Raw genomic sequence first — 24,754 nt, forward strand, 5'->3', positions numbered from 1 at the left:
TAAGGAATAGAACAACGTAGTTAAGGATATAAATTAAATTAAACTTTAATAAATATTTTCCAATATTTCGGCAACGTCACGTTGCCATTTTCTAAAGGAACTTACAAAAAAGTTACATGCACGTAGGCACTACAACGCAGAAACTGGGAATGAAGAGATGAAGCTATTGTTCTCCTAACAGTCCTGATAGTGCCCTCTAGCGGGCTAAGTAGGTGTTCTTGGCCATTGGGCTGAAGGTCTGCAGATGTAGGCCTCCCAAATTTGGGGCAGTCGCATACAACCAAATTTGTTGAGGTTTGGAGAATTTCTTAGGGCTGAGGCTGATTCCATAAAGAGTCTTTCAAATTTGTATTTGCTACGGTGTATCACTGTAGCTTTCTTCCACCATGTTCTGTGGCGTGTATCCAGAGCATTGGTCCGCAAGCCCAGAATGACTGTATTTGTGAAAACGGATGTATTCCTTGTGTTCCGAAATTCTGATATTCGCTGTCCTGCCTGTTTGGCCAAAGTAAGACAGTTTACAACTGCAAGGGACCTGGTAAATACCAGGTAGGTCTAGGGGAAATGGTTGGTCTTTAGTGGAGCGGATAAGGGATGCCAATTTTCTGTAAGGTTTGTAACAGGAGGTCAGGTCATGCTTTTTTAAGATTTTGGTAATCTTTTCCGAGGTGCCTCGGATGTAGGGAATGGTGATGGATTTAGAGTAATCCTTGTTGTGGGGGGGGGGGGGTGAATTGGTGATAACTAATTCTTTATTAGTAAAGAATTAGTTATCACCAAAGCGGATAAGGGAAATGCAACTGCAGTACTTAACCAAAAGGACTACACAGGTAAGCTGAATGCTCTTCTATTAGATCGGGCCACTTACCTCCCTATCAATTACAATCCCACCAACTCTCAAATTAGAAAACTTCAGAGGCTCCTTAAGAGAGTCACTTCTTGGCCTGTAGAAGTTACCAAAAGATTAAAGCCGTTTAACTCTATATCCCCCCGTATTTACGGACTCCCAAAAATACACAAAGAAAATGTGCCATTACGTCCCATAGTGGATGGAATTGATTTCCCCCACATACAAATTAGCTAAACATTTGGCCAAAGAGCTCACACACTATACTGGCAACACACCATTACACATAAAAAACTCAGCCCATTTCAAAGCCAGCATAGAAAACCTTACACTCCAACATACTGACATAATGGTCAGCTTTGATGTGTCCTCTTTATTTACAAATGTTCCACTCAAGGAAACTTTAGAGCTAATCCAAGCTAAATTTTTTCCCGATATCTCAGCCTTATTTCAGTTCACAATGAACTCAGGCTATTTCGTTTGGCAGGGAAAATTCTACAAACAAATAGAATGGACAGCCATGGGTTCACCACTCTCCCCACCCTTGGACACAATTTCTTTATGGAGACCTTTGAAGAAAAAGCCTTAGCCTCTGCCCCACAAAAACCAACCATATGGCTTCGCTACGTTGATGATGTGTTCGCTATTTGGCCACATGGCTCTGAAATACTTCTCTCCTTCTTAACACACTTAAACAACCAACACCCCAGAATCAAATTCACTCTGGAAAAAGAGGAAAACAACAGCCTCCCTTTCCTAAACACACTAGTCACCCGCCAGCCTAATGGATCCTTGGTTTTCTCAGTTTACAGAAAACCCACCCATACAGGCAGATACATTCACCAACAACCCCCCCCCCCCCCCACAACAATATGGAGTAGTGAAAACACTATACAACAGGGCTAAACTAATCTGTTCAAATGACTTGGCCCTAAACACTGAACTAAATCACATCCTCAACACTTTCTCAGCCAATGGCTACCGCCCCAAAAAAATCCAAAAAATATTAGAACCTACAAACCACAGATCCCCCCCCCCCACAACAAGGATTACTCTAAATCCATCACCATTCCCTTCATCCGAGGCACCTCGGAAAAGATTACCAAAATCTTAAAAAAGCATGACCTGACCTCCTGTTACAAACCTTACAGAAAATTGGCATCCTTATCCGCTCCACTAAAGACCAACCACTTCCCCTAGACCTACCTGGTGTTTACCAGGTCCCTTGCAGTTATAAACTGTCTTACTTTGGCCAAACAGGCAGGACAGCGAATATCAGAATTTCGGAACACAAGGACTACATCCGTTTTCACAAATACAGTCATTCTGGGCTTGCGGACCATGCTTTGGATACACGCCACAGAATACTGTGGAAGAAAGCTACAGTGATACACCGTAGCAAATACAAATTTGAAAGACTCTTTATGGAATCAGCCTCAGCCCTAAGAAATTCTCCAAACCTCAACAAATTTGGTTGTATGCGACTGCCCCAAATTTGGGAGGCCTACATCTGTAGACCTTCAGCCCAACGGCCAAGAACACCTACTTAGCCTGCTAGAGGGCACCATCAGGACTGTTAGGAGAACAATAGCTTCATTTCCAGTTTCTGTGTTGTAGTGCCTACGTGCACGTAACTTTTTTGTAAGTTCCTTTAGAAAATGGCAACGTGACGTTGCCGAAATATTGGAAAATATTTATTAAAGTTTAATTTAATTTATATCCTTAACTACGTTGTTCTATTTCTTAAGTGTTTTAATAATAACACAATGTTCCAACATAAAAATGTGCATAAATTCATATGGAGAGAAGAGGCAAGGAATAAGAAAAGTCTCATTGACTATGTTATTGTTGATACTGATGTTTTCTCACTAGAGCAGGACACTAGAGTTTTGAAAAATTGATTTTCATACTGAAAAGAACATGTAAGAAAGTTCTAAAGTGAATAAAAGTAGAGCAGCTGTCAGATGTGAACTAAAGACTAAAATACACAAAATTATTCAAGAAAAAAGGAAATAGTTTGAGAACAGGAACCAAACCTTGGAAATTCAGTGGTAAGCCCTGAAGAAAGCGATTGATACAGCAAAAGAAGCATATGGTGAGGTTGTCTGCAAGGATAAAAAAAAGCCAGAACTTGATTGTGGACACAGGAAGCAAAAGAAGAAAGCATATCAAAAGTGCCTGGTGAATAAGTCAGCTTGTGATCTTAAAGAATACATAGACAATGTAAGGAAGTTAACACTGTGTAAAACGAAACAAAAGTCATGGGAAGACTTTGGCAAGAACATAGAAAATAAATATCAAGAAGGTGGCAAAATATTCTAGAGGCTGTTGAAAAAACTCAGAAATGGCCAAAAAAGTGCTGTAAAAGAAATCCGAGCTGATAAAGGTGACATGTAAACTGGAAAAAAAGAAATCCATGATGTGATGCAGTAATTACTTCGAAAAATTGCTAAATGAAACAAGCAGTGACAGCACATTGGTAAAAAAAAAAAATTAACAAGCATGCAATCAGTAATACAGATCCATACTTGAAGTAGAAAAAGCCATCAAAAGCCTGAAATGTGGAAAGGCAGTGGGAATAGATGATATTCGACCAGAATGCTCAAGTATGGAAGTATAAAAGTCTTATAATGGCTGCACTGCATAGTTCAGAAGCTTGGACAGAGGAATGAATTGCAGATGATTGGAGTTAAGCTCTCATAGTACCCATATACAAAAAGGGAAATAAAACTGAATGTGAGAATTACTGAGGTATTTCCCTACTGAGTGTTCCTGGCAAGATTTATGCAAGTATACTTGAAAAACAGTTGAGTAGGATTGTGGATGAGGAGTTTGGTGAAGAACAAGCAGGATTCAGGCCAAATAGAGGCTGTCAGGATCAGATTTTCACTTTACAACAAATTAAAGAGTTTGAAAACAAGAATCAAACCTTGGGATCTCAGTAACAAAACTCTGTAGAAACATTAATTGAATCAGTTAGGAAAGTTGTTTGCAAGAATAAAATAACCAGAACTCCACATGGAGTCAAGAAGTTAAAGGAACAGTCTTGGAAAAGAAGAAAAATATAAATATCAAAAGTTCCTAGAAAGTAAGTTGGCAGGTTTCCAAAGACCAGAGAAAAATGTAAGAGAGCCAAGCTATGTGTGTAAAAGTAAGAATATATTAAGATATTCTGATATGAGAATCTTCTATACCAGTTCTCTGATAGAAAGACATTTTGATACTTTCTGCTACTGGGTCTATGAAGTTTTTGAAGTGAGTAAACTGTTTATTGAATTCATCTTTATAACAGTATGTATTAAAAGACATTTTACTTTGGAAAACAGCTAGAGTTTATAAACATTGACTGTTTCCCAAACCCTAAATGTCCACTTCAAAAAGACCTTGAAAATCTTGCAGTAATTAGAGTTTCTGTCAGCAGTCCTGGGATATATTTTTTTATACTTTACAGAATGCAACTTTGCCTGCAATTCCTTAAAACATTTATCTTTAAAGATAAATGTCTTCATGAAAACAAAACAAAACGAATGAGTGTAGTTTGCATTTCCTTTGATTAATTGTTCATAAATGAAGGGTGATTTATATAAATTATCCATAAAAATAATTCAATAGGAAAGACAAATAATAAAATTTAAAAAAAAAAAAAAAAACAGGAAATGGTCAACACTTGCAACAGAACCAAACTAACTTTTCACGATATAACATCAATGACGAGATCCATTCTCTGACTCATCTTTCCAAAATGACTGTTTTTTTTTTTTAAAATAACATTATTAAAAAGCTTTTTCATCACATATGTTCAAATATATAATTATGCTAATTCAGACTGTCAACTGTGAAAATAGCTAATACTCCATCAGTAGTACATACTTAGTTGTTGAAAGTTTTTCCACTTGGTTATACTATAAATTAAAGATGAAAAAAAAAAGTACATATCTGGTTTAATCCTTTATCCAAGTGTAATCAAACAAAGTTTGCACCTGAAGTATTTTCAGGACTGGAGCAACTTGTGGTAAAGGTGATATGACTTCACATCACTTACCTTAGCATCCCATATTGCAAAGCACATCTCCTTGTGGACATGTATAATGCTATGCATTATGGGAAGGGCTACTACCGAGATCGGTTTCAACCTTTATTGAGGTCTCATCAGTGGGAGCCAGACTCAGAGGTGATACCAAGGTTGAAGTAATGCAGAAGTCATATTTTTATATCAAGTTGCCAAAAGGTGTCACACCTTATTATTATAATACTCTGGATTAGAGTAATGCAAAAATATATATATTTTTTTGGTAACTTGTATATAAAAATATGACCTGCATTACTTCAACCTTGGTATCACCTCTGGGTCTGACTCCCACTGATGAGACCTCAATAAAGGTTGAAACCAGTCTGGGTAGTGACCCTTCCCATAATGCATAGCATTATACATGTCCACAAGGAGATGAGCTTTGCAATATGGGATACTAAGGCAAGTAATGTGAAATCATACCACCTTTACCACGAGTTGCTCCAGTCCTGAAAATACTTCAGGTGCAAACTTTGTTTGCTTACACTTGGATAGAGGATTAAACCAAATATGTAATTTCTTGGCATCTTTAATTTATAGTACATACGTACTTAACAGTTTAAAGAGGGTGTTGAGAGAATTACAGCTGGCAAGGAAACAAATGAAAATCAGTGTTTTTGAATTTTTTTTTTTTTCATTTAAAGGTATTTTTAATTTTTATGAAATTGGAGATGACTTACAAGTTATGCAAAATAAAATGTTGTTTGAGAATGCTTCACTATTTTTTTTACAAAATTAATCTGCAGATGGAGGGTATGCTTTATAAAAATCATTCCAGGTTGCCTGCGATCAAATAACTTGATAACGAATGAGATGTTTAAAATGAAAAAAAAAAGTCTAAGAAATATTTTTCAAGAAAATAAGGCAATATATTTTGAATGCATTTAAAATAAAACTGAAAATTCACTTGATTGATAACTCACTTGTGGCAAGTGATTTACTGGAGCACTGGCTATAACAATTTGGCATGCAAATTAGCAATAAAAAGGCAAACTGTGGAAACTGGCAGGAACATTGGTAAGTTCCACTGCATTTTGAATGAAGAATATTTCAGATATTCAGGCACAATGTTTTGTGAAGATAAATTAAATATGGAAAGAGACAACAGAATTAGCAAAAATGGTGTGGTGCAGAGTCAAATAAATAGATTTACATGGAATAAGAGAGAAATTAGAACACTATACTTGCAGTATTCAAGAAAATGTTTAAGTTAACATATGGATCTGAGAGTGGGGTTAGAAAAAAAAAAAAAAAAAAAACAATTAATCAAAACTAGAAAACACAAATGTGAGATTTCTGAGAAAAATTAGGAAAGGACACAGATGACATGAATGGTAGAAACGCTGAAAACAAGGATATCAGGAAGGAGCTTGACATTGTTAGCATTCAAGACTGTGTGAGCAGAGCTTATGTCACTTATACAGAATGGGAAAGGGAGAGGAAAGATTAGCAAAACAAGTGGTTTTTGACAGGATGACAGAAAACAGACCCAGAGAAAGACCAAGATAGACTGAAACAGTTAGACCCCCCCCCCTTGTAAGAGTGAAACAGAAAATGTGACAATATTGGAGTCCTGACAGGTAAGACATTTGAGGAAAACTCAATAGGAAATTAGTAATCATGTAAACAGTTCATGTAATAATGTTCTTGCAACTCTCCCTCCCCGCAAGGGTACATATCAATTTGTTCAGGATGATAAACCCAGTTTACCATCCTGAACAAATATCTCTCAACCCATTAAAACTGGAATTGTGCAGTATAAAGAAAACTACCAAATTTCAGTATTTATATTCTGTATGTGATTTTAAGAGTTCATTCAATTGCACTCATTACTAACCATGATAGCACACTAATTCATATGAAAGAAATGGATAATGAAAAAGCAGATGTTGCTATGACAGCAACCATCTTTTGAAGAAAATGAAACCAGATTTGCTATAATACTCATTTTTGTGTGTGTGTGTATTTTCTGAGTATTCAAAGCATGCTCATTAATATTCCAAAAATGTATATCTACTCACAGTCAAACAAAATAATGTAGGCCATAGTTAAATATGACAAGATGTCAAAATTCATGCATGTAGGCCATTTGAAATTCTATAAAGATATAGCAATTCTTTAGTTTTAATAATTTTGTATATTTTGAGATGCTCATTTCTCTTTTGTTCTGAGAATAGTGAGTGTTTCATCAGTATATTTTATTGATTGCATCCTGACAAACAGTACATAGCATTAGAGGAATGTAGCATATGGTCAGAAAAATGCAAGACATGATTATGCTGGGTGAAATCATGAATAAAAATGTCTGTGGTGGAATAATTTGACTAAGCAATTTAAATGAGTTTTAAAAATGTTCTAACAAGTGAGATCAGTACATAACTGCAAAACTCCACAATGTCCAAAAGAGAGCAGCTTTTATGAAAGATGAAACAAGGGAGGTCCATTTTAAGGTATAACTAAGAGATCCCCTGAATATTAATGTGCAAACTGGAATCATAATTCTGGCATTAAAAGATAAACAGCAAAATAACAACTGAACATGAATCATATGAATATGAAAAATGGAATGCATTTTTTTTTTAACGTGAATCCCATTTGCCAAAGGCTGTAGCCTCTAGCAGATTTATACCATGGGTGGACTATGGGTTAGAAAATCCAGAAACCCTCCCCTAGAAACCAAACACAGAACTTTCTAAACCACTTCAGACCTCCAATAAGCACGATGGTGGCAGTGATGGTATCATGTAAGGCAATAAAATTCAGCTAACATCTACCCAAAAAGAGGGAAAGAAATGGTTGGAACAAAAGAGAATTAATGTATCATGGAGAGTTCATGAAAGTGATCTCAAGGTTAAAAGTACAGTGAAGGTACACAGCAACCATTTTTTTTTTTTATTATCCAGGCCTCCATAGAGTCAAAAGACTCATCATGGGAGATAGTTTTTAGGAAACACAAAGTCTATCATACCACTCCTTGAACCCAATGACCGTTCATGCTCCAAACACTCTCTCAGGCAATGCAGTCCAAGGTTCAACCATCCTCCATGCAAAGAAACCACTCCTCACCCTCTTGAGCACAGCCACCTTTCGTAACTTCCAGGGATGGCCCCTTGTCATCGCTCCTTCCCGCCATTCCACCATTTATTTGCTAAGAAATTAACATTTTATAACACTCATCATGCTGTTTAAGCAATTTAGAAATTACAATGTAGAAAATATATAACAACCCAATAGATTTAATTATTACTACCAATATTTCACTAAATATTGGAATTTACCAAGTGAGCTTACAGTTGTATGTCCCTGAAGAAGGAAAAGAAGAAGAAAATGATTACTTTTACAAACTGTTACAAGGAATACACAAAAAATTAAATAAAACAAACCATATAATTATAGCCGGAGATCTTAATGCCAGAATAGGAATGAAAAAAAAAATTAATAATAATATAGAAAAATTTGGAGAACCAACAGTAAACAAAAATGGAAAGCGACTCATTGATTATATAATAATTTAAAAATAATATATACATTCTACAAACATAAAAATATACATGGGGTGCAAGAGGACAAAAATCAATAATAGACTACTTTATAGCAAATGAAAAAGCAGCAAACCTCTTCTTAGATGTTAAAGTCAGAAGAAGGCTAGAAATTAACACATATCACTATTAATGCAGACAAAACTAAGGTTTCCACCAAAAATACAAAATTCCAAAAAATACAAAAAAAAATAAAATAAACAAACTAGAGAAACAAAATTTAATTACAAAGTAAGACTATTAAATGATTCAAGTATAAGAAATTAATATCAACAGAGGATAAGTAACTACTTAGAAAAAATACAAGAAAATGAAGACATCAAGAAAGAATGGAATAATATAAAAAGAAATTATTACATCAGTAGCATATTAAAGTCTAGGAACACACAACATCATAATCATAAAAAATTACATATATGGCACAATAAAATGAAAACAATAATTGAAAATAAAAAGCTGGTTCTTTAAAAGATGGTTAAGTAGCAAAAAACAAGAAGATGAAATTGAATATAAAAAAGGATGAGCAATAGCCTAAAGAGAAACCAGAAAGGCACACAGAGAAAGCTGGGAAAAATTTGTATCATATCTAGAAAATGACATATACAAAATAAGACCCAATGCATATAAAATACTAAAACACATGAATGCAGATATAAAAGAAACTGCAAATATAAATTGCAAAATAGGTGTAAAAGAATTCTTGGATTACTTCACAGATCTTTGGACAGATAATACTAACATCAAAAAAATTACAGCAATAACTTACAAAACACTTTAAATGATGTAACAATGAAAGAATTAAAGGGCAACCGAAATAAAATAAAAAATGGCCAATCAGCAGAAGAAGATGGGATAAAATCTGAACTATATAAATTTGCTGGAAAAAAAATTTAATTAGAGATTATTAACATTTTTAAATAAAATATATACAAATGAACAAATACCAATAGAATGGAATTAAAGTATAGTAATACCTACATTAAAAAAAAAGAGATAAAACAAAACCTGGTAATTACAGGAGGTATTAGTTTATTGAATACATGCTACAAAATATATAGTAGAATATTTAATGAAAAATTAAAAATAAATAGTGAAAAAATATTATTAGAATGTCAAAATGAATTTAGAAAAGCATGCTCTACAACGGATGCAGCTTTTTATTATTCAATGTAGCTTAAAAATATCGAAGCACTTTACATCGATTTTTTACAGAGGTCAAGTCCCATGAGAATGTTGTAAAAATAACTTGTTTGTCTCTCTATATTTTGTACTAGATATTTTTGTAAATAACCCTTCGGAAGTTAACTGTATATACTCCTTTAATAAGAATATTTCAGTGTTAAAAAACAAGGCAATGTTTTGCCGCCGGAACTTTATGTAATAGCTCTACATAACGGCATAAGAAAGGTTGTTTATGATTTTTTTTTTTGTGTATGAGAAAGACTTACAAGCTCTGTGCATAAATACCTCCAAAGTCAGTCAGAAAGGTTCAAACAACTTTCCAATGGTCAGCAACTTACAATCAAAAGAAAGCGGAGGAGAACAGAAAGCAGGCCGAGCTTAAAAGAAGATGAAAGAGTCATGCAGAGTTCTTTGGGGTTTACAAACTTCGTGCGATGTCTCAGAGAAGGCATAATAAAAAGGGACAGAGCCAAGCATAGAGAGCTTCCCAGTTTGAGACATCGCTAGAGAGAGAGAGACGACTTCTAGACAAGAGAGAGGGTTTCCAGAGGCCTCAGATGGAGCACCCCATTTCCAGCATTTGCCAGAGAGGAGCTTCCTGGTTCCAATCTAGAGAGAGAGCTTCGAGTTGCCGAAAGGAGAAGTTCCAATTGCCGGAGAAAAACTTCCAGGCCAGAGAGGGATCCCGGTTGACAATTGATGGCAATTACAGTTTCTTAGAGGCGGGAATTCAAGCTACTTGAGACAGCAGTCGTCCAGGCATTTTTGGCGAGCCAAAATAGAGGAGAAAAGGCAATGTAAATTACTATTATTATGGGTGACTCCAGGGAGTCCTTAGACTCATCAAGGGAGGCCCTAAACATCACGTCCACAAAACTATTTGACATTCTCACAGTATCTACCATACCTTGTCTTGAACTAATTCACTGTCATAGCACCCACAACAGACTCAGGCAGCTTACTCAACTCATTTACCACTCTAAAAGTAAAGAACCCAGCTCTAACACCCTTGCTAACCACACTCTTGCCCAGCTTTCATAATGTCCCCTAGTTCTCCCACCACTAATCCTGATCTCAAAAATATCCTCTGAATTAATCCTATAGAAACCCTTCAGCAATTTGAATGTCTCAATCATATCTCTCCTTTTCTGCCTATCAACCAATTTCTGCAACCCACAAATCTTCAAGTTGTTCTCATAAGGTTCATTCCATAGACCTGCTATCATCTTGGTCACTTGCCGCTGGATCCTCTCCACCTCCTCCCCATCAAGAAGAAATCTAGGTGACCAAATCTGGGCACAGTAGTTAAGATGAGGTCTTATCAAGGCTCAGTACAGAGGAACAATAACTTGCTTGTCTCTGCTCGTCAAAGTATTTTTCAGCAACCAAGTGATTTGATGAGCTGATTTAGCCACTTTTGCAATGTGTCCCCTAAACTTCATCTCCCTATCCACCAACACTCCCAAGTCCCTGGCCTCATCAATCTTCTGGAGTACAGTTCCACCAATGTGGTATACTGCTGCTGATCTATTCACTATTACAATCTATTACCCGAAGCAGGTTCACTCGGAAGTTTTCTTTTTTTCACCATGGGAGAACAACATTTTGCCGGAGCTGCATGAGTACCACAGGTCACTGTTTACAGCCCGCTATTTTTCCGATGAGATACTAATGAAGCCAAATTTCCTGAAGGAAGCTCAAGATCTGAGATAAAAGAATTGCCATAAAACTTTTGGTGAGACTTTCTTTTGACTGAATGTGTGATACAGAGCCTTTGTAAGTTACACACTTTTGTATATTTACTCTTACAGTTGTTATAGAAGGACATTTAAGATTTTTGTTTAATAGTGATAAGAAGTGTCCTTAAGAGAATCGATTGGCATATTGGAAGTTGATATAAAAATTATAAAAATAACTCTAACCTCTTTGCAAGTAAACTAGGAGTTTAATAAGTTGAATTTGTAAGCAGAGAGTTAATAGGTTTTTGAGTTAAAGACATTAATTAATATTGAAGTAAAAAAGTTCTAATTTGTGCTAAATTTGTACTCCTTTAACAAAAAAAATCAAAATGTGTTTTGATTTTTTTTGTTAAAGGAGTGCTGCCTGATTGTTTATTTTTACAACTGCACTGTTCCTAAATAAATCGGACTTGTGAGTGGGAAACTAAGTGAGATAGCTGAAGCGTAAAGTTAAGTAAAAGAATAGACCACGACTGTTTGTGTAAAGTTTTATTGAAGGAATTTGTGTTAGAGAGAGAAATCTGCTGGCCGTATTATTGAGTTTTATGCTAATTAAATGATATTAGTGGCGCAGTCTAAATTAAATAATTTTTCTGGTATTTTAGGCATAAGACTCGTAGTGCGAAGGGTAGATAAACTTAGTACGTAATAATATAAGCAAGAAAGATCCAGTCCATGCCAGAGAGAGAAAGTGCACATAGCTAATTAGAATAAAGTATAAAGATAAAGATTTTTGTCCATGCGGTTAGCCTAGTGGCTATGCGCTTCACAACCATATGCCTGGGGAAGGAGTGTCCTAGGTTCGATTCCTGTCAGTGACGTGAGGAGCTGAAGGATCTTCCTCGGCCATAGCCAAGTTAGCCAGTCTTGGGCGTGGACAGCAGGGTTTTTTCCCCAGTTTATTCTGGGGGTTTTCATCCCGCAAAGCAGGCAAATTGGCCTTGAGAACTCAACACTACAGGCCATAGGATACACCGGGGCATAAGGCTGACCACCTTATCCTGTAAACGGAGTGAGGTCCGATGATCAATGGACCCTCGACACCGCAAGGTAAAAGAGGGTATAAGGAAGATGAGATGAGATGAAGATTTTAAGAATAACGGTATGTAAGGTATAGAGAAAAAATAAAGACACTTAAAATAAAGAGAAATGAACAGCATATTATTACAATGGTGCAGCATACGTCCCTTTAACTTCTACAGTCGAGTTAACTCAAGCACAGGAAAAAATGGCACCCTCAAGTGAACACCCCTTGCAGATGATGCAAATTTTATAAAACACTATAATTGCCATTTTTGTGAGTAAACAAGTGTATATCAAGAATGTATGATGCTGTCCGGACTTCTTACTTGTATGAATTTTAATCAATTTTATTTATAAATTTTTTTGCAAAATTAATTCAGCACATGGGACAATGTCAGTAGAATATAAAATCAGCAGTTAAAGGGTTAATTTAGAAACTCATATTTTGTTTATAGATTTTGAAAAAGCATTTGACAAAGAATAAATATACCTAATATTTTACGACATGCAATATTGAATATATACAAAGATAATGAAATAAAAATAAATGAAAAAATGCCTGAAAAACAATCTATAAACCAAGGGATAAGACAAGGATGTCCTCTGTCTCCAACACTTTTAAATATTTATATTAATGAAATATTAATACAGTGGACCACCTTAAACAATCCAGGTATAGAAATTTCCTAGAATAACAAGATAAATACACTATTATTTGCAGATGATCAGTTAATGATATCAGATAAGGAAGACAATTTACAAAGAGCAATATATAATTTAAACATTATAGTAGAACAGTTTGATGTGAAATATCCATAGATAAAACAATGACATTTTGTAGACAAACTCCAGTTAGAAGTAAAATAGTTATTAATAATAAAATAATACAAGAGATAAATACTTTCAGTTATCTTAGTTGTGAAATATCATATGAAGGAGAAAAAGGCAAAATTAAAAACCTCAAAATTTTTACAGATTATAGGCCTGAAAAATAGAACACTCAATCCAAATATAGTACAAAAAGAAACACACTTGAAAATATTCAATACTTCAGCAGTCCCACATTATTATATGGCATGAAATATGGGCAATAAACAAACAAGATAAACAAAGAATAAAAACAAGTGAAATGAGATTTATGAGAAGAACTGCAAAAAAATATAGAAAAATACAAGCCTGGTTGGCTAAGTGGTTAGCATATCCGCTCTCCTGCCAAAACGCTGCGGGTTCGAATCCCGCTGTGGGAATGGATGTTTGCAATTGTCTGTGAAAATACTAGTGGTGGTGGTGGTCAACAGTAGATGGCGTTGACGTAGATGGACGTAGTTGTGGTTGGTGAAGATGGAGAGTTGTAGAGTAGATGCTCTACCTCGATGAGTCTGTGGACTCCCTGAAGGTGTTACATAATAATAAAAGCTGCAAAATATACATTATTAGACCAAAAAAGGAACCAAGATATTTTAAAAGAACTAAAAACATAATCGATAAAAGAAAAACTAAACAAAATTATAAACAAAAATGGATAGAACATGTAAACCAAATGGCCAACACCCGATATCCTAAATAAATTGCGTAACTTCTATCCCTGGAAGTTATGAAAGGAAACTGTGAGCAAGAGGGTGAGGAGTGGTTTCTTAGCGTGGAGGGTGGTTGAACCGTGGAATGCATTGCCTGATGGAGTGGTGAGAGCGAGAACGGTCAATGAATTTAAGGAGTGGTATGATAGACTTTGTGTTTCTTAGGGGGGCCTCACCTCGATGAGTCTTGACAGACTTTATGTTCTTAGGAAGGACCTCCCATGATGAGTCTTTTGACTCCATGGAGGCCTGAATAATAATAATAATAAACTATAAACCAACTGGAAAGAGAAGGTCGGGTAGACCTCAAAAAAGGATGTTAGATGGATAATGAGACTGTAAAAGACAAATATGATCTATATCCATAATTAGCATTATGATGATGATTAACTTTTTCAGTTGAAGGTGAGTTAGTGGATCTCATATGGAAGGAGCAAATTTTCTCCAGGAAACTCGAGTTTTTAATCCTGCATGTAAATCAGTCACAAAGGGTAAGACAGGGATGTCCTCTGTCTCCAACACTTTTCAATATTTATATTAATGAAATATTAATACAGTGAAACACCTTAAACAATCCAGGTATAGAAATTTCCTAGAATAACAAGATAAATACACTATTATTTGCAGATGATCAGATAACTGACAGACAAAAAATACTATTAATAGGCAGTAGATGGCATTATATGTTGTGGCGGTTAGTGCCATTATGTGCAAAGTGAGGATTAAGTAGTGGAGAGGGTGGGTTGTGTGGAGTACTCTCCCAAGATCTCTTAGTGGTGTCGTGTAATAATACAACATTCAATAAGAGACTGTCAAGTGTAAAAAGGAGGCATGCAGCCTCATCAAGGAAGAGTACAAAGTAAATTACACTACTCAGAATACAATACTAAAATTTTTTCAAAAGAAATGATTATGCTGTTTAGTTTAGTCAAGTACAATGATAAAAGTCTATCCAGTAGCACATGCCTAGTCTTTTAATAGTCAGCATACTAAAATATCTAATGTGAATCACACCCATAAAAGGTGTGAAATAACTACACAATTACACAGGCCAGGATAATGGTCTCACACTGGGCAACAAAAATTATCTACCATATAACTTTCACAAATATCCATGCCACAGTAAGATCTGAACTGACAGCCTTTTGGCTAGAGAATAGATATGCTATCTGCTACCAACCAGAGTTAGCTATAATCCTGAATGCTTCAATGAAGAATTTTACATTTACAGCAATATCAAACACAAAAAATTAATGAAAGTATTGTAAAATTATGCTAACACCCTTAATTATAAATGCAAAAAGTTACAGGATTTATATTCAAATGACACATGGAACCATCCTTATTTTGTGATTTGTAGTATGCTCATATTTCCCTTAGTGTATGTGTTTATATATATATATATATATATATATATATACACACACACACACGAGGGTAGTCTGAAAAGTTCTCGGCCTTGACCATAGATGACAACACTATCAGCAAGATTTTTTTTTTTCTAAGTTGGTTCATCTGTCATAAGCATCCATGTGAAACTGCAAGTCATTCTATCAAGTAGTTTGTTTTATACAGCTGTCTGAAGCAGAAGTATTGCCTGTATCCCTTGAAATTGATAAAATTGAGTATTGTGCAGTTATAAAATTCTTTGTAAAAGAAGGTTTAAGGCAAAAAGAAATTCATTCAAAGTTCAAACAGTTTATGGGCACTCTTCTCTTTTGTTTTCAACAATTAAGAAATGGGCTGCTGAGATTAAATGTAGCCATACCAGCCTTGACGATAATCCACGTGAAGGAAGTCCAAAAAGTGTAACACCACCAGAAATCATTCATCAAGTGCACGATATGGCGTTGGATGACCGGTGAGCCAAAGTGCATGAAATTGTTGGGACTATAGGCATTCCATCCTGCTGAAAATCCTGAGCATTTCCTGCTGATGGAATCAGCAGGAAAGGTCATTGCATCAGTGTTTTGGGAAGCTAAAAGCATTTGTTTATTAATTATCTTGAAAAGGGTAATACAATAACTGGGGAATATTATTCCGATCTTTTAACCAGACTAGACGAAAAAATTTGTGAGAATAGACCCGGTTTGCAGAAGAAAAAAATCATGTTTCATCAGGACAATGAACCTGCCCACAAAGATGTTTTGGCAATGTGAAAATTAAGGGATCTGCACTATGAATTGTTGGAACATCCACCCTATTCTCCAGATTTGGCTCCCTCTGACTTCTATCTCTTCCCAAAACTAAAACTCTTCCTCGTTGGTCAGCATTTTTTTTTTTTTTTTGAATCAAGAGGTGATTGCAGCTGTAGAGAGTATTTTGCAGATCTTACTGAGAATCACTACAGGGACGGGATAATGGTGATGGAGCATCACTGGAATAAATATATTAGTCTTAAGGGAGATTATGTTGAAAAATAAAAATAATTTTGAAATTATAAATTCGTTTTTTCATTGTTAGGCCAAGAACTTTTCCGATCACCCTCGTGTATATATATAGACATTCAAGATTTTTTTTTTTTTTACTTGCTGATTTATATAAGTATACATACCACAGGTACAGGATGGCCAATTTCTTGGTTGGGCACTTTTAATATAAAATAATGTTATCATATGCAAGAAAAAAAAAGTGTGACCTATGTCACAGACTGAGTTGAAGTCATCTTTCCACCATTAGATGTCTCTGCAGGAACTGGGAATCATGGAATATCACGTTACAAGAGAAAATTACATGCACTCTTTGAAACAAAATCTGTCAGCCAATCTTTCAACAAAATTTCAAAATGAATCTTCCCAAGCCTCCACCATACAAGAGCACCATAAAGTTTTTTTTTTTAGAAAATAAGAATGTTATGGGATCAAGAGACAAGAATTTAACCATGCACATGTGATTAACAGTTTAGCTCTTAAAGACAGCATTTCTGTTGCAATGCTGAAAAAAAAGCCAAGAAAAAAAACAAGCTCAAATACCATGCACAATTACATTGAATTCTCCACAAGACAATTTCAAAAAATGGGTGCATATTCTACTCTGGAAAAAAAGACGACAAACCACACCAAACACAAACATTTACAGAGGAATTGCTTATATGACTAGACAACGGATACTTGCAAAAAATTTTGTTTATGGATAACGTAATGATTTTGAACTTTGGGAAAGTAAATCTTCCCAAGAGGGATTCAGGTTCTGAGAATCTATGTCATGTTTTTGAATATGTCTGCAACAATCATAAGGTGAATTATGGTGTAGTTTGATATTTGACATTATCAAACTTTTTTTATAGAACTGATAACAACAAAGGAAATGTATCTGGCCATGCTACAGTTGTTTCTCAGTGAAATAAGTGGACAATGTCAAAAATCCAGTAGTATTCCAGATTCTTCCCCCCCCCCAAAAAAAGTAAAAACAACATGACTACTTTGATATGAAATTCTCAACTGATAAAAAGCAAAAGTGGTGTCAAGTCCTCCTCTCCCCATCACCAGACATACAACCAAACTATAAGAATTCAGTGTAATTGTAAGAAACACAAAAAGTAAGACTTGGGATCTGAACATATCAGGCATATATATACAAGTTTTTTCCACTTGGTTAGAAATGAAATTAAAAGTTACCAAGAAATAATATTCTCATCCTTGGATAATTGTTTATTCAAGTGTAAACAAATGAAAAACTTTCCATATCTATCTCAGAGCATTTTAATAATAATTTTAATTCAACCTTGCTTTCTTTTCTGGATCTGGCTCCCAATAATAAGACCTTAATAAAGGCTGAAAATGGTCTGGATAGTGATTTTTCCCATAATGCACAGCATTATACATGTCCATAAGGATATGTGCTTTGCATTAAGGAATGCTAAGACAACTGATGTGAACTTTTCAGCCTCTATACATAAATAGCCTAGTCATAAAGATGCTTTGTGTGAAAACTTTGTTTACTTATACTTGGGTAAATGATTAAATAAGAATATAATTTCTTCACAAGTTTAATTTAATATCAGGCAATTAATACAACATGAGACATACTGAACACTCACCCCCCCCCCCATCATCTAAACATGGCAGGAAGTGCAGTTCTCAGTGGATATGATTTGTATTGCAAGGAGTGCTCCTGCAGTTGAGACATTCTAATGTGTACAAAACTTCTCCTGGAGAAGTTTTGTACACATCGGTCACACTTTTTTCTTGTCAACGAAATGTATCTAGACATTTCTACAGCTGCTCACATTGCCACAAGAGTAAAGTGTCAAAAGTAAGGTAATATTCCGTTATGATCCCTCCCCCAAACATACACATGAAGAGAGAGAAAGAAAATAATGTGACTATCCCCCCCCCTTCCGATGTCGAATTCAGTAGAAAGAATTGTATCCCAGTGAATTTTGGTCTAACCTGTATAAAAACGTGATTAATGATTTAGATATGACTCTAAATAATTTCACATTGATTTTTTTTTAAATTTTGCACGTTATATTACACTTATACTGTATGCATGCAGGCTAGCTGACTTGAGTTATAAAAACTCATTGGCTTTTAGTGAAGAAAACGTCTTCATAAAATATCTTGCATTTCTCCTCCATGTTCAACCCTATATACCGCATTTAAAATATTGAATAACACCGAAACTGTGAATACATGAAATATTTATTAAGAAGCGATAATGCAATTAAAAGCCTCTGTATAGATGAAGTACTTGATATGAACCGGAAGTTCTGCAAGTAGCGATTTCAATAGTACAAGTACTATTCCATAACTTCTAGCTTTATGATTCCACCTACTTCAATTGAGAACCATCTGAAAGTCCCAGGGTGTTAATATTAAATATGTCTATACTTACGCGAATAGTTTGTCGTGTTACAATAAAACAGTAAAAATGTAAATACTGAAACTATAGCAATGTCACTTTAACTTTAATTCATAACAGAATATTGGAATTCACGTCTGCAGCAGTCGTGGTTCAAGAAAATTTAACACATCAAAGAATTGTCTTAACACGATGATGCTAGCAATGCTCTGAAAGTTACGATCTTATACAAAAATATTCTACGGTGTACACAACAGCATTTCGCTTTGCCAAGAGGAAATATATTTCACTCCACGGATGAAGCCGAAGATGCACAGAAAAACGAGTATCGTTTCCTGGGAAACTAGGCTTACGCAAATTAAAACTAAGCAATATATGGGTCGCTTTAGGTTACAGAGAAAATTAGATTTCATGAAATACCTTGTGTGTGTCCATCTACTGCCTGTACAACCCTGTATACTGCATCTAAAATATTGCATAACAACAAAAACCTGAAAACTTTCTGTGGTCTCATCTTCCCACTCTGAGAGTGCGATGATACACTCATGCGCGCCATTCTGTTACTGCTAGCGTTCTCTGTTTCACGACCTCGACGATTGATTGAACCGAGTCCGAGCAGCTGGATTCCAAACAAGCAACATTGTTTCCGTTTTAGTTTCGTATTCATTCAGCCGAACTAATAAAACTGCCGTTGTTTTGAATGATTGTTCATATTATTACATTTTATCTGTTCTTAGATCTCATCCCATAGCTTGTAAAAGTTAGTATACAACCAAACAAGAAAGGATAATCAAGGATTTACACAAAGTAAAATAGTTCTGTAATAAGCACATTTATCGAAGTTTGGCAGCAGCGAAATATTAAGAAAACAAACTAAAGGGTTAAAAGGAATACTGAAATAATACACAATTTACAGAATGTACTTTTTCGAAATATCAAATGTGAAAAGAAAAAAAAAACAATTTTTGTTCATGAAAGAAAAGGAGAGAGAAAAACTCATTCATCGATAAGTCAAATTCTGCATGAGGCATAATGGACACATTGCGTTAGGGTAATCAAAATTAGGGAATGGCCAAGTTCTGGAAGGGAAAATGTAATCATTATGACAACATATAAAATAATAATAAAAAAAATGAATGATGCTAATAAATATCATTTGCCTTATTTTTTTTATAGAATTACAGCCACGTAGTCTGATTTCCTTAATTGTACTAATAGTAAAGATGTTTAATTTCACAATAACCCTCTAAAACACAGTTTTGTAAAGTTACATGAATGAAATGATACTCACCTGTGGCTGTTGTCTCTCATAATGCAGGAGGGTCATCATTGCTCAGTCAATGATAATGGATTATTAGCTAGAAGGACTAAGAAACAGGAAAGAAAAGATAAAAGGGGTGGGGGATATCTAGCCGAAAATCTAAGAAAAGGAGGGCACAAATTCTTTGCTTTCAGCTGCCCCTTTCCCTCTCCTTTTCTGATTTTCTTGCAGGCCTTCCACAGGATGACCAAATCCTAGACGATTACCTGGTTCTCGTAGTTTCAACATTTTTCATAATGTCCTTATAACTAATTTTTTTTTACTAAAATAAACTAAATTTTTGAAACTTTTCTTAAGTTTTTTTTTCTTATTTGGCTATATTTTTTTTTCTTATTTGATGATGTCAATGATAACTGATAACAGTTCTAGATAACTAGTCTGAAATCAAACACCCCTGATATTAGTATAACTAAGAATCAGAGTTCCAGTAAACTGCGAAAATGAAGAAAGAAAATTCATTTTTTTTAAAAGTAAAAGTTAACCTCCCTACTTAAGATGTTTATTTAATATGATTAAATAGGTATCTGAACAAGGCCACCCTGTGCGGGCGTGCAGGTTGTGCCAGCACAAAGGCTCCTGATCAGGAGGAGCGCCATTTCAAGATGATAAATACCTTAACCTTATAATTTTTTAATTTATATTTTATTTATTATTGAGTTATCATTTGCATGTCATTACAACCCATTCATTTAAATTTTCTTCCAAAATGATAAAATTGTACAACAATGAAATCCAATGTATAACCCAAGAGCATGAGCTCATTATGGTTTCAAGAAGTGTAATAATTACACAGCATAAATAATACACAAAAATATTAAAAATATATTTAGAGAATAACATATATTTAGAGAATAACAAAATTTATTACTACATATATACATATATATAATAAATTCTATTTTATGTAGGTGCTGAAATATAACTTTGAACAAAGGCACCTCTTATCCATGGGGCAGCCCTGTATCTGAATGGGACGCCACCATATCATACTACTAAGAAGGAGAGCAACCTCCAGTCATAAAGCACATATATTGCTTTTTATTAGCGATTCATTATTTTTGCGAGATCAAGGCTCCTCTCTCTCTCTCTCTCTCTCTCTCTGTATGTGTGTGTGTGCGTGCGTGCGTGCGCACTGCTTGGAAAGAAGTTAACGACGGACACCACAGTGTGAAGAACAATCAGCCATGGCGCCCACCTTAATAAGCTGTAGGACCTCCTTTCGCTGCGATAATTGCAACAATCCTACGGGGCATACTTTCCACAAGCGCACGATAGAGATCAATGGAAATTTTGTACCATTCTTTATGTAGAAATGTAATGAGGTTCTGGGTTCTGGACTGTTGTTCGGAGGACGTCCCTTGACTTCACCTGATGCTCCACATCAAAGAGATGTTCAGTAGGGGGTTGGAATCAGGGCATTGTGGAGACCTGTCAATGCTTCCCAGTTACAGCAGCAGCCTCACAGCATGGTGCATTGACTTGCTGAAAGAGACAATGATTAGTTCAGAAGAAACACTATAAACTGGGAAGCATCGTACAGTCCAGAATGTTCAGATGCCTCTTTGAGTTCAATATTCGTGTAACCATAAACAGAGGTCAAAGTCTAAACCAGGAAAAACAGAGCCATACCATGACACTGCCACCTCCTAATTTCATAGTTGGGGTTATGCACTCTGGTAAGAAACGTTCACCAGGCATCCACCACACCCACGCCTATCCATCTCCTCAGTAGAGGGTTTAGAGTGATTCGTCGCTCCATACAGCTATCCAAGCTTCCACGTCTCACTGAACACGCTGTTTGCACCATTGAAGACGACGCTGCATGTTGGTTCAGGTAATGTGGGGCGTGCATATTATAGTCCTACCATGAAAATCCTTGTTGTGAGCCTCGATTCTGAATGTTTATGTGAATATTGGAGTTCCAGTCGATGCCTGGAACTTTACCATCAGCGTGTCTGCTGACAAATGGGGTTTTTTACATGCAATCCCTGATAGCATCTCTGGTCACATTCAGTGAATATGGTGGGTAGCACTTGCAATTGACTTCCTGTGATTCCGTCTCAGTATGGTATCATTGATTATTGACCTGGGATGGCCCAAATTGTCAACAGTTTGCCGAACAGATAGGCTTGAAACATGGCATCCTATTACAACTCTTCTTTCAAGCTCCACCTTCTCGCAGTCATTTCACCTGGACACAGTTTCACTGACTTGGGAGCATCATACTCGTATTCCTCTAATTTATACAGGCTACACACACGTGATTCGTTACATGCCACAATACACCTTGCCCACGGGGATGTCTATTGACTTCTTTACAAAGAGTGTATGTAGTGAGCGAAAAACTTCAAAGAAATATCAGTACAACCAAAACTGCAGTTGGAATTTATATGTAGGACATGAAACCTTAACTTAAAAACTACCTTCTGCTACAAACAAGAGGATACCGTTGAGACAACTCTGCAACAGCAAATGATCGCTGTGGTTAATGATCCCAAAAACCGAGAAGGAGGCGACCAAGAAATGTATTTAAACTAAGATCTCATCGGGAAAAAGATCGTTATTAGTTCGACTAAAGAAAAGCTCCTCTAGCAACCGACTAGAAACTTGTTTCAGAATTAGCTAATCCTTAGCGCGACAAGGTAGCGGTTTTTTCTTCCGGATACTTTGATTTTTGCATTTTAAAAAAGAAAGTCGACAGAAGAACTCACACTGTTACAAAAAATAATATGGAGTGTGAGAGTTTAGGGCCAGGAGATGGAGGTAGTTGTCTTGGTTGATTGAGAGTTTGAGTTCACTATCAGTGAAAGCTGAAAATGGAGCCGGACTGTCCACCCGTCTTCAAAAACTTAGGGCTATAGGAGCTCTACTTACTCTCCTCAGAGAATGACAAAAAAAATTTTTTTTCCACTTAAGTGGGAAAAGCTGCAAAAGAAGAAATACAAAATAGGTGAGATACAGGAACAAGAAAATATTAAGTTTCTCGATCTACCTTGCATTACCACAAATCTGCGTGCGGGTAATAGAATTCTGAGTGCTCATCTCTAGTGGGAAAAATAATCTTCATACGAATCTTATACTAAACAAGTAAGAGAAATGACTACCAACTGCTAACGTTGGTTGATATTTTTTTCCCTGATAAAACTGTATAACTGCTAACAGCGTCAGCTGATATCTAAAAGTGAGATAAGCAGTTATAGTTTTACAGGATGAAATTTTGCAGGATGTTTTGGGGAAAATGCAGTATCTGGCGGTTTGCATCTGCTTGCTAAATTACTCTCTTCTCATAAGCACTGTATACACTGCACTATGGTGATTCAATAGTAAAAGATGTAATAAATGAGAGTTTGACAAAATCGTGCTTTTCGGGTGCAAAAATTAATAATGTAAGTGAGGCTATTAGAACACAGAAGCATAAGGTAAAAGAAATGATAGTAGCGGCCGAACGAATGATTTAAAAGTGAAAAATTTGCTATGAGAGAGGACTTGAAAGAATTACTATAGGTAGCAAAATGAAAGAGTTAGAGAGTTAAGACAGTTTGTCTGTTACCGCAGTCTGACAGAGTAGAGTTGAGGAAAGCCATAATTGCGAATGACTCTAGGCACAAGTTATGCAGGAAGAGTGGTGTGGAGTTTGTGGATGTGTGGAGTGAGTTTGCCGAGCGAAAGGACTTATACAAGAAGGATGGTTTGCATCTAAATGGATTTGGTGTTCGGAGACTGGAAAAATTGTTGCTGAATGAAGTGAAAGTGGATGTGCAGAATCAGGGAAACTAGAGCATTTAGGGAGGGTGGGGATGCTGTTAAGTAGATATGCAGGCATCAGTGAAGCAGTGAGTGTAAGAATGTGTAAGGCGTCAAAATAGGGGTGGGGCTAAGGATTCACGGACAATTCATCGCGAGAAAATTCATCTCGGGAAAAATTCATCGAGAGGACAATTTATCGCGGGGAAAATTCATCGAGAGGACAAATTATCGAAGGGAAAATTCGTCGGTGGGGAAAGTTCATCGAGAGCAAAATTCGTCGCGGGAGAAAATTCGTCGAGGGGAAAATTTATCGCAGGGAAAATTCATCTCTGGGAAAAATTCATCGAGAGGAAAATTTATCGCTGGGAAAATTTAATGCAGGAAAATTCATTGCAAAAAAATTCACTGAAAGCATTATTCGCTAGAAAACTGAAATGATATTGCATTGATACAGATATATGAAAACTAAATGCAGTGCAAGATAATTTTTACAAAATATAGTTTTTTATGTATTTATGTATTATTTGTTTAGATTTTAATTAGATTTTCATAATATATTTTATTTTTTTACGATGAAAGTAATTTAGTATTGATCGGTGAGTTTCCTAATTTCTATTTCTTCTTAAAAAGTTGTAAATATATTTTATTACTTAAATACTGTAGGTTCTTCTGATGGAATATTAATATCTACAAAATTGGAATAGGCATAGGGAGAAAGGGCATCATATTTAAGAATATTTATTCTGCGAACCGTTCGTTATATTTCTGCGCACTTAGACATCCAACCGTTTGTGATATATATATATATATATATATCACAATCTTCCCAAAACTAAAACTCTCGAAGAAGAGTTTTAGTTTTGGGAAGAGACAGAAGTCAGAGGGAGCCAAATCTGGGGAATAGAGT

The 24,754-nt window shown here is 35.6% G+C and overlaps 1 protein-coding gene across 5 annotated transcripts in view; it reads right to left on the bottom strand.

Annotated features, from left to right (window-relative positions):
* Window positions 1-24,754, bottom strand: part of Tmem131 (Transmembrane protein 131) — a 704,637-nt gene that overhangs the window by 627,153 nt on the left and 52,730 nt on the right. For 3 of the 5 annotated variants that reach the window (XM_090406392.1, XM_090406391.1, XM_090406390.1), the window contains exon 1: window positions 19,200-19,384. The exons of 1 other annotated variant lie outside the window; for it this stretch is intronic. In XM_090406392.1, coding sequence (XP_090262518.1) covers window positions 19,200-19,335 — 136 coding nt within the window. In that variant the 5' untranslated portion in view covers window positions 19,336-19,384. Of the gene's footprint in view, window positions 1-19,199; window positions 19,385-24,754 lie in introns of those variants that run through there. One more of the 5 variants, XM_090406394.1, reaches the window with a different exon arrangement.

Source organism: Typopeltis vanoorti, chromosome 16 (genome assembly GCF_054136105.1).
Source record: "Typopeltis vanoorti isolate ZY-2024b chromosome 16, IOZ_Tvanoo_1.0, whole genome shotgun sequence".
Classification (NCBI taxonomy): Eukaryota; Metazoa; Arthropoda; class Arachnida; order Uropygi; family Thelyphonidae; genus Typopeltis; species Typopeltis vanoorti.